Genomic DNA, 10,174 nt, shown 5'->3' with positions numbered 1-10,174 from the left:
ATCTAGAACTTCTACCTTCTAAAATCAAGAGGCCCATAGGGTCACATTTCCTTTTAGAAGGTAGAAGTTCTTATGGAAAATCCTTTAGATGTTTGTTTGTTTTTTTTTTCTTTCCCACCTTTAAAGACCACACACATTCCTTGGCTGGTGGTCCTCTTTATTCATCTTCAAAGCAAGCTGGTGGTCCTCTTTGTGCACCATATTCACATTACCCTATGAGTCTCTCTTTTGCCTTTTTTTCCACTTTTAAGCATCCTTGGGACCACCTGGATGTTCTCTGATAATCTCACTATTTTAAGGTCAGTTGATTATCAATCTCAATTCCCCTATGCCATGTAACTAAATATATTCACAAATTCCATGGATTAGTGCCTGGAAGTCTTTGGGGGATCATTATCTGTCTGCCACACCATCTTAAATAAACTTCCTTTGACTCTAGAATCCAATCTGGTCAATGTTCTTATTTCTCAGTTCAAAATTCTTGGAAGAATTATCTTTAGTCACTGTTGCTGCTTCTACTTTCACCATTCTTTCTCTAATCATTTCCAAATGGTCTTTGGTCCTCCTCACCACTCCACTTATTGCTCACTATGCTTGTCAAAATTATCAGTAAACCTTATGTTGACAAACCCAGTGCTTATATCTTTAAAAAAAAAAAAATCCTACTTAGCTTTTTTTTTTTTTTTGCATTATTTGGCACAAATAATGTTTCCCTCATCCATTAAATCTTCCTTCTTATAATTTTGTTTTAATCCACCAGAAAAGTTTTCTTTCCCCTCCAACCTCAATGGATACTCTTCTCAGTCTCCTTTACCCATTCCTCTGCTGCTTAACCTATAAAAACTAAGGTCTTCCCAGGACACAGTCATTAGCCCTCAGGCAACATTCTCTCCCTAGATGATTCCATGGAATCCTGCAGTTTTACAAATCACTGCCAAAACTCAAAGTAACCTTTCTTCTCCGAATTCCAGAGTCACATATCCCGTATGACCATTTGACATCTCCATGTGAATGTCTAAAAATCCTCTTAAAATGACTATAGCCAAACAAAACTCTCTAGCCACTTCTCCTTCTGGCCCAATCCATTCTTCTCTGATCTCTCCCCCATAATGATAAAAGGTCTCATCACCCATCCAGTTTTTTGAGCAAAATCCTAAAAGCCTTCCATGATTCATTTCTTTCCCTTACCCCACAATCCAGTCCATCATCCTATCAGCAGCAATTTCAAAATATATTTATTCCTCATAACAACCAGAATGATCTTCTCAAAATATACTTAGACCCAGGACTGCTTTGGGATTTGTTTCCCTGTATTCATCCCTAAACCCTTCCACGCCTGCAGCTCTGATCTGAATAGTCCCATGTGTAGCTCATGCCAGCAGCACCATTTTTTTTTCCCCATGTGGTGCTTGTTCTACAGTTGTACGGAATGCAAGAGTTATGGAGTTCTGGAAGCTTCTACTGAGATTTCAAAGGAAAGCAAAGGCAGTCAGGAGAAGTTTGCTCCTGAGTTGGATCCCCACAGAGAGCACCTAATGAAGCAATCAATGCCTTGTGGAGCTGTGGGAGTACAGTTACAGGGAGGGTCCCAGAAAGTAGAATGACATATGTGTGCCATGCCAATTTTATAAAGCTTCCAGCATCAGTGTGCAGCCTGAGAGAGAAACCAGGTAGGTGGCAAACAGCAAAGCCATAGGGGCAGGAGGCTGCCCAAGGCTTTGGGGTTCTACCGCTCACAGAATTGCACCAAGGGTGCTGGATCTGGACCTCTAGGGTTTTATGTCTGTCCTACTGGGTTCTGATCTTCTTTTGGGCTGAGTTGCCTTTCTCCATCTCCCTTTTGGAATAGGAATGTTTATCGTATCCCTAATTCACCATTGTCTTGGAAGCATATAACTTGGTTTTTTGTTTGTTTGCTTTTGTTTGTTTTACTTTTATTTTACAAGAGTTAACAGTTGTAAGAGTTTGCCTTGAGTTTCAGAGGACATTTGGACTTAGATTTTTGAGTGATTTGGAACAGTTGAATCTTGGACTGTTGAGGATAAAATTTTAATGCATTTTGCATTGTGAGATGAATATGAACTTTAGGGGCAAGAGACAGAAGTGTTTGGATTTGGTTTGTTTCCAGAAAGTCATACATTGGAGGCTTGGTCCCCAGGATGAATGTGTAAGACATGGAACCTTTAAGAGGTGGAGCCTAGTGGGAGGTCCTTAAGACACTGGGAGCACGACTATGCGATTTTAGCCTCTCTGGCTTCCTGTTTGGTGATTGCTCTCTCTTGCTCATGCTCCTGCCATTTGCCATGAAGTCCTCACCAGAGCCAAACTGATGTCAATGCCATACCCTTGAATCTCCAGAGTTGTGAGCTAACTAAACCTCTTTTCTTTATAAAGTTATCCTACCTGAGGTATTTCATTTAAGTAATGAAAAATTAACTTATACAGGTCCTAGATAATAGAATTTCCACCTTTACAATTAATTTTGACTTGTTCCCTTTCTTATTAAGTTCAGCCTTTTAACTAGTCTCTGCTTAACTGTCACCTCCTCCCAAATGCCTTCGCTGATCAATATAAAAATGTCAAATTCTTCATCCCAAACCTCAGTCACTATTGTAGTCCCTTGTTTTATAGTGTTTACAACACTTATCATTGTTGGAAATTAGCCATAGGTAGTCTTTTTGTTTTTATTTTTGCTCTTCAGTACAGGGGATCAAACCCAGGGCCTTGTACATGCTAGGCAAGCAGTCTAACACTCAGCTACATACATCCCCAGCCCTTCCATATATGTTTATTGACAATCTCTCCCACCCTAGAATGTAAACATGCTGAAACAGATATCTTGCCTATTCTCTTCACAGGTGTATCTCCAACACCAGTAATTCCCCATAAATATTAGGTATTCAACCTGCCAGCCAATAAATGTGAGGTATTCAACTAATCTGAGTTCTCTGGATAGATTTAGGAAGGATTACAAATCAAGTGAGAAAAACAGTTTATTTTTTCATGATGATTTTTTCTTATTTAAAATGTATTAGTTTTCCCAAATATTAAAAAAACACAGTGAATCCCACCACCATGTACAGTCATAAGAATGGGATTCTAACTAGAATAAGATAGATTCCATGCTTGTATAATTATATCAAAATGGATTCTGCTGTCATATGTAACTAAAAAGAACGAATAAAAAATAAAATAAAATTTATCTGAATACAAAGAAAATTACTTAGTATGTCAAATTATGACTTATATGGTTAAGTAGTATATGACTTTCATATTATGATCTGTCTATTGTTAGGAGTTTAATATATTCTGTCATTATAATAATGGGCTTCTGCTTTTGCTTATATCAAACCTAGTTTAAGTTGGTAAATATGAAAGTTGATAAATATTAAAGAAGAAACTACTACAGAGGTAGGTAAGGTGTGGTCAAGAACAGGAATTTAAATTATACTTCTTCGTGCTCACTATAATGATGTGACATTAATTAATTAAATTTTCTGTCATAATATTCACCTCACCGTATTATTGGGTGTACTAAATGAAACTTATCTTCTAACTTTGCTTTTTACATAACCACTGAACGTACTGAGACACAAAAGCCACAGCATTCTTTTATATAGAAAGACTGTTGCCAATAAAAAGCTTATTTCAACAAAGCTGAAAGAGTATCTTCTGTCTTGTAATTAGATGGTCAAAAGAAGAAAATAAGAATTCCTTAAGATAGCAGAATGAGGGGAAATGTCTTAAGGCACCGAAGCACAGAAGACTGAATAATTTGACTAACACTAAAAAAGTCACTCATGATAAACAGGGAAAAGATGAGCCACAAGGACACATGGATGTAAATGTGCATTGCAACTAATGGTAAGACTGATAAAGTGGAAAGACTAACCAGTGGTCAAGTGGATCTATAAGTTTCTAATATAATGGACTATTTTATAGCATCTCAGAAGCATCTTTAAAAAACAGTTTCAAAAGGGCATCAAAAGCATGATACCATTCATATAAACTTCTAAAATGTACAAAGAATGATACATTTATTGTTGATAGATACATTTGTAGTAAAAATACAAGTACATCAAATTCAGTTTATTAGATGCTTCTTTTTTAATATTTATTTAATTGTAGACAAACACAGTTATCTTTATTTATTCTTACGTGGTGCTGAGGATCAAACCCACTGCTTCACACATGCCAGGCAAGCGCTCTACCACTGAGCCCCAGCCCCAACCCCTTTATTAGATACTTCTTAGGAAAAAATGAAGAGAAAAAAGTATAGAAGCTGAGACATTGTGGTTTTATAATGTTTTATTTAAAAAGAAAGTGATCTAATAAAAATCTTAAATCTGAGTGGGAGTACTTGAGATACTTTTATACTCTGTACTTTTGCACATTAGAAATATACCATAATTTAAGGAATTTTTAAAGTAAAATGCCTAGATTTTTATAAATATTTTTATAAGAACAGATTGATTTTAAAAGGCTGCAACTTTAACAAAATTGGACTTGTCCCAGCTTGTCATGGGGTAACCTTAAAACCTCCCTATTTTTTTGACAAGCAAAAACCCCACATAAGTGGGATGAACTTATTGAAGCCGTGTACCCTGGAAATATTTGAAATGTTTTGTGGCTTGGAGCAAAAGAAAACTGAAGCCAGGCCAATTTCAAAAAGCACCGTCCCCTTTAGAAACACTGATCTTTCTTCTAATATCTGGAAACAGATCTCAACTGGCTCCTAAACCTTTTTACTTTCACAGGCAAACAGCTGGGCAAAACTGCTGATGCCTCTCATTTTAGCTCTTCATTATTACTCTTTATTTGTATAACAGTGCCATTGCCATTGCCATTGAAGCCCCTCTGGGAAACTTGACAAACCCCCATCATTTTCAAAATGGTGAAAAAGCATCTTTGTCAAAGAAAATTTCATAGAGACAGTGTGTCTACACAACAGAGCACCAAAGCTCAGAAACACACCTGGTCTGGCTGCTTTGCTGCAGACACTCCACATATGGCTGTGACTCACTGCTCCTTTCATCAACAGGGGCTGCGCCAGCAAGTTTGAAAGGAGTTTGCTGTTGTGAAAGTCATCAGCTTTATCGGAGCTGGATCCTGACCTTAGTGTCCTCAAGAAATTTTGTCTAAAAAGAAGATCAGAATAGAAAGCTTTTCTCTAGTACCCATTATCCTCTGACTTTCCCAAGGAACAAATCTTGGAAGTTTGTGGTTGAAATTCAGGGGTAAGTTGGTGTGGGAGAGACCTTCTCAGAACAACTTAGGAGAAATCATTAATGGTTTTAATACATTGTAGATTTTTAAAAATATTTTTTAAAAATTTATTGGTGCTGGAGATTGAACCCAGGACCTTGTGCATGCAAGGCCGGCACCCTACCAAACTGAGCTATATCCCCAGCCTGTAGATTTTTTTTTATCACGAGACTAAGATAAATCTTTTGATTCTACACAGAGTATTATGGATGCTGCTAAAAGAAGCTATACCAGCTTTTTCTTTGGTACCGGGAATTGAACTCAGGAGCGCTCAACCACTGAGTCACATCTCCAGCCCTATTTTGTATTTTTATTTAGAGACAGGGTTTCACTGAGTCACTTAGTGCCTCACCCTTGCTGAGGCTGGCTTTGAACTTGCAATTCTCCTGTCTCAGCCTCCTGAGTCGCTGAGATTACAGGTGTGCGCCACTGCACCTGCCATACTCCAACTATTTTAATCACAATTGCAAAAAGTAGAGGTGGAATGTGTAGGAGGAAAGACTTTGTATGGTCTGAAGCACATTGAAAAGCTTGCTGGTTTCTCTGCAAGCAAAAATTTTCAATACCTAAACATCACCACTGGATACTTTTGCATGTTACTTCTGCTTAGATGAATTTAAAATTAAACATGAATTCATCACCCTTTTTGGCCTACAAAAATGCTTCAAAGATATATACTTCACCAAAGATGATTCTGTTGCTCTACAATAATGGTGATATAACATGAATTCAGTTTCATCTTTCAGTATTGACTTATATTAATCAAAGTTTCTTGGTGTTTCCTACAACTAGAAAAAAAAAGAGAAGAAATAAATTGCATAACATAGAGAATATAACCTAACTTCTTATTCAAATCAAAAGTAAAGTCTTCCACTGCCATTTTACCATTGAGCAAAATTAAAAATTGAATTTATTTTACCAATGAACTTGGATTTAATTGAAATTGCTAAATATAATATTTTGCTTAATAATTATAGCAGAGATTTGCTTCTTACTATAAGCTGAGCACTATGTTAGCCATTTTATATAGTGTCTAATTTAGTCTAATTTCAGTCCCATGAAAGGAGCATTAATATTACTTTTCTTTACCTATCAGAAAAAGAAGGCACAACAGATAAAGTAACTTGTCCAGTGTTACTTGTCCAACTAGTACATAATGCCAAGTCTTTCAGCACACATCTCTCTGATTCTGGAGCCCATTCATAGTTTATATACCAAAGGAGTTAATTTTCAATGCAATAAAATACCCTGAATGGAAACAGTTTAATTTTTGTGCATTTTTTGTGACCATTTGTTCAGATTTCAAATTTCAGGGCTTCATAATCATTAAAAGACTAAGAATCACTGGATTAAATCAACCACATAATTTGGGCTGCATAGGGAGTCTTTTTTGGTTGCTCTTTGCATCAATGTGCAGCATCCATAGGTGCTCTATGAATAAATATTTTGTCAAGTGGCATGCAATCAAGATGACTCCTGAGTTTGCCTCAGAAGAAGCTCACTGTATCCCAGGTCTTTGCTAGAGTCACGGTGACAGTTTGGGTTGAGGAAATATTTCTTGATAAGTATACATAGAGTGTGTTCGATCCTCAGTCTTGCAAAATTGATTAGAATGCTGATTTTTATCACATCTGAAGAGCATATTAATGTCTCAAGGGCACAGTCACATTAACAAAGCCCATTTGCCTGATGGGTTAGACCCAGATAATTTATTGATTGACAATGAAAAAAAAATATGGGGTCAGGAATACAAGATTGTTAAAGTCATCATGATCAGTGTTGTATTTTCCAAGAAGGCAGACCTACACAGGAATGAAAGCATAACTGGCAGTTTACTTGGTAAGTATGGAAAATGAATAAGGGAGGGTTAATTAGAGGCATCTAGTATTTACTGGCCTCAGCTAAGAGAGCACAACACATGTCTCCACAAATAAGGAAAGTCCTGCCAAAGTGAACAGAACAGAATGGTTCTTCCCAGGACCTTTGCAGTGGGACCCTGTCTGCTAAGAAGGCTGACTAACCCTGCTACTGAGGAACACATTCTTTCTTTGTATATGCTCATGATTTTAGTCTGGTTATGATTATGTTTATTTGGTCAGATCTCTTTCAAGTGAATTTACATATCTGCAAAATCAATTTTTTTTCCTCAAAGTTCATGTGCCGATGTTGTAACAAGGTTTAGGGGGAGGCACATATCATACAATAGCGTGAATACCCAATCATCACGCTTATGAACCGAAGGATCTGCAAAATCAATTTTTTAACATTAAAAAATTTAATTTTCCCAGGGCAATTTTATTAGTAGCCATTCTACTATAACTTCAGAGTACCGGTGACTAATGTTTTCAAAGGCCACTCAAAAGAGTTCTCTGTCTTCTAACAGAAATTGCTCCTAATTTTAAAGTTAATATTTTATAAACTACATGAAGAAAAGGATCACAATCCTTCACTCAAGGTACATTTTGGAGCCTGATGTGATAACTCTCACTTGAAATCCCAGTGACTCAAGGCTGAGGCTGGAATATTCCAAGTTTGAGACCAGCCTCTGCAATTTAGTGAGACCCTGTCTCAAAATAAAAAGTAAAAAGGACTGGGAATATGGATCAGTGGTAAAGTGTCCCTGGGTTCAATCTTCCCTGGCTCCAAGCACACACAAAGGTTACCATTGAGTACATCCTACTGTGTGCCAGGCTTGTTCTATGCAACTGTAAAAATATTACACCAATTTTATTATGATTAATCAGTTCTTATTTGCAATTTATGAAACCAGGGCACCTTTCATTATACAAAATAGAATGGAGCTGCCAGAAACTGAGCAACAGCAGAGCAGAGGTCTTCCTTGTGAAAACAAGGAAACAGAACAAGATGAGGGGAAAATCTAACTGGCTAACATCTGGTTACTTTTTTGGTAAGGGTTAAAGCAGAAGGACTTTTTTATTGAATTGATTAGAATCTCCTCTCTTCTGGGAAAACAGATCAATTTTGAGATCTATACACTTCCTTAAAGTTTCGGTTTGATTTTAGCTTGAATGACACCATTTTCATTTGGTCTGATCTGTTGGTATCTAGTGCAGGAACTCAGTCCAAAAGTATGACTGCCCCTAATTTTTGTTTCACACAAGTTACTATTCTAGGCAAAAGAGTTCAAAGAGGAATAATAGCTTCGTGTTCAAGGAGCTTGCAGTCATATAAACACTATATATGCCTACCTGGTGAGTAAAATATAAAATTCCATTATAATAGACTTAATTTGCATTTCACTTTTTTGATAGAGTGTGTCTGTCTTCTTATATGTTTTAAGATCGTTTTGTTTCCTGTAAACTGCTGTTTGTGTCTGCTAATTTTCAAGGATGGTGGTGGAATGTTTTGGTTTTATTTGCATGTTTTCATTTTTTATTTGTAGAAGCCCTGCTTTAGTATAGAATTTAACCCTTTGGGATGAGGATAGTAAATATTTTACCCAACTTGTTTGCTTCCTTTTGACAGTATTAATGTATGTAGAAACTTTTTATTATTTTTTTTTGTTCAATTAAATCATCTTTTTTGCCTTCCAAATTACTTTTAAAAATTTCCTATGTTTTATTCTAGTATTTTACCCTTAATTTTTAATACTTGACTCATATGGAATTCATTCTGTGTAAGGTATAGTCATGTCTTCATTTGTTTTCCAATTGGTTACCCAGTTTTCTGAATACCATTTATAGAATAATAATTCTTATTGTCTGTGATTTGAACTCCTTCTTTTTCCATATGTCAAATTCCAAAGCATTTGGTTCCAATTTGGATTTTCTATTCAATTCCATTGATTTGATTGTTCATTTATTCTACAAATATCTATCATTTGTGCCAGGCTGTGTTCTGTACATGTGCACACATGTGCCACTTTTAACAATGTTTGAACTTACGTTTCACTATCTGATAGAGAAATGCATCTCATTTTACTTTTTTGGTGTGTTTTGTTTTTGTTTTTGTTTTTTTGTTTTTACTTTCCTCACTTATTTCTTATTTGAACCTTACTATCAACTTACATAGTTCCAAAATAAATCATTTTGGTATTTCTATGGGATTGTACTAAATTCATAGGATCGATTTAGGGAGAATCGAAACCTTAGTCATGCTAAAATTTCTACATTGAGACTTCCCTATATCATTTGATACCTCTTATTTTGTACCTCTCAGTAGTGTTTCAGCTTTCTTCATACAAATCTTTCATATTTTCTGTATACTTTATTTTTTCAAAGTTTTTTCTTCCATTTATATAAAAACCTTTAGTTTTAATATATTAATTTTGAATTCTTATATTTTCAGCAGGCTATCATATGATTCTTTTAAGTTATCCGGTAAATAATCACTTACCATTAGCAGTTAATGACTACTGTGCTTTAGTTTTCCCAGTGTTTATTTGTATTCATTTCTGTTAACTAATTGTGATGACTGAATAGTCGTAGTGACAAGGAAGGTCCTTTACCTACTCCTGACATGGCTGGGAATGGAACTCCCATACAAGTTGCTTTGTCATAGCTAGAAGCTGAAGTCTAAATTGACAGGTTTTGAACATACTTTATATACAGAGATATGAAAAATTGTGCTCTATATGTGTAATAAGGATTGTAATGCATTCCACTGTTGTCATGTATTTTAAAAATTAAAAAATTTTAAAAAGAAAAGAAATAACAATTTTAATATTAAAAAATAAAAAACAAATAAATTGACAGGTTTTTAATCATCATAATCTGAGTGCTTACCCAGAACCAAACTCCTTGAAAATAAGGACAATTATACATAGGTTCTTTCTGGTAATGGGTATTTATCATAAGGTTGTTTGGAAACTAAGGGAGATGAGAAACCTTGACAGTGTGGCTGCTAATTACTCTTTTCATTCTTTTTTTTTTTTTTTTTTTTTTTTTTT

The 10,174-nt window shown here is 35.6% G+C and overlaps 1 protein-coding gene and 1 non-coding gene across 2 annotated transcripts in view; both read right to left on the bottom strand.

The window, feature by feature from the left end:
• Window positions 1–10,174, bottom strand: part of Pawr (pro-apoptotic WT1 regulator) — a 128,567-nt gene that overhangs the window by 110,568 nt on the left and 7,825 nt on the right. The window contains exons 2-3 of the mRNA XM_048808242.1: window positions 6,895–6,915; window positions 5,497–5,499 (exon numbers count right to left, since the gene is read on the bottom strand). Of these exons, the coding sequence (XP_048664199.1) occupies window positions 5,497–5,499; window positions 6,895–6,915 (24 nt within the window). The remainder of the gene's footprint in view (window positions 1–5,496; window positions 5,500–6,894; window positions 6,916–10,174) is intronic.
• On the bottom strand, window positions 7,410–7,509 carry LOC125618247. The gene has a single exon (XR_007349508.1). It is a non-coding gene; the product is annotated as a small nucleolar RNA U13 (small nucleolar RNA).

This window comes from Marmota marmota, unplaced genomic scaffold (assembly GCF_001458135.2).
Source record: "Marmota marmota marmota unplaced genomic scaffold, marMar, whole genome shotgun sequence".
NCBI lineage: Eukaryota > Metazoa > Chordata > Mammalia > Rodentia > Sciuridae > Marmota > Marmota marmota.
The sequence above is the reverse complement of the archived record's forward strand: the minus strand, read 5'-3'. Positions and strand labels throughout refer to the sequence as shown.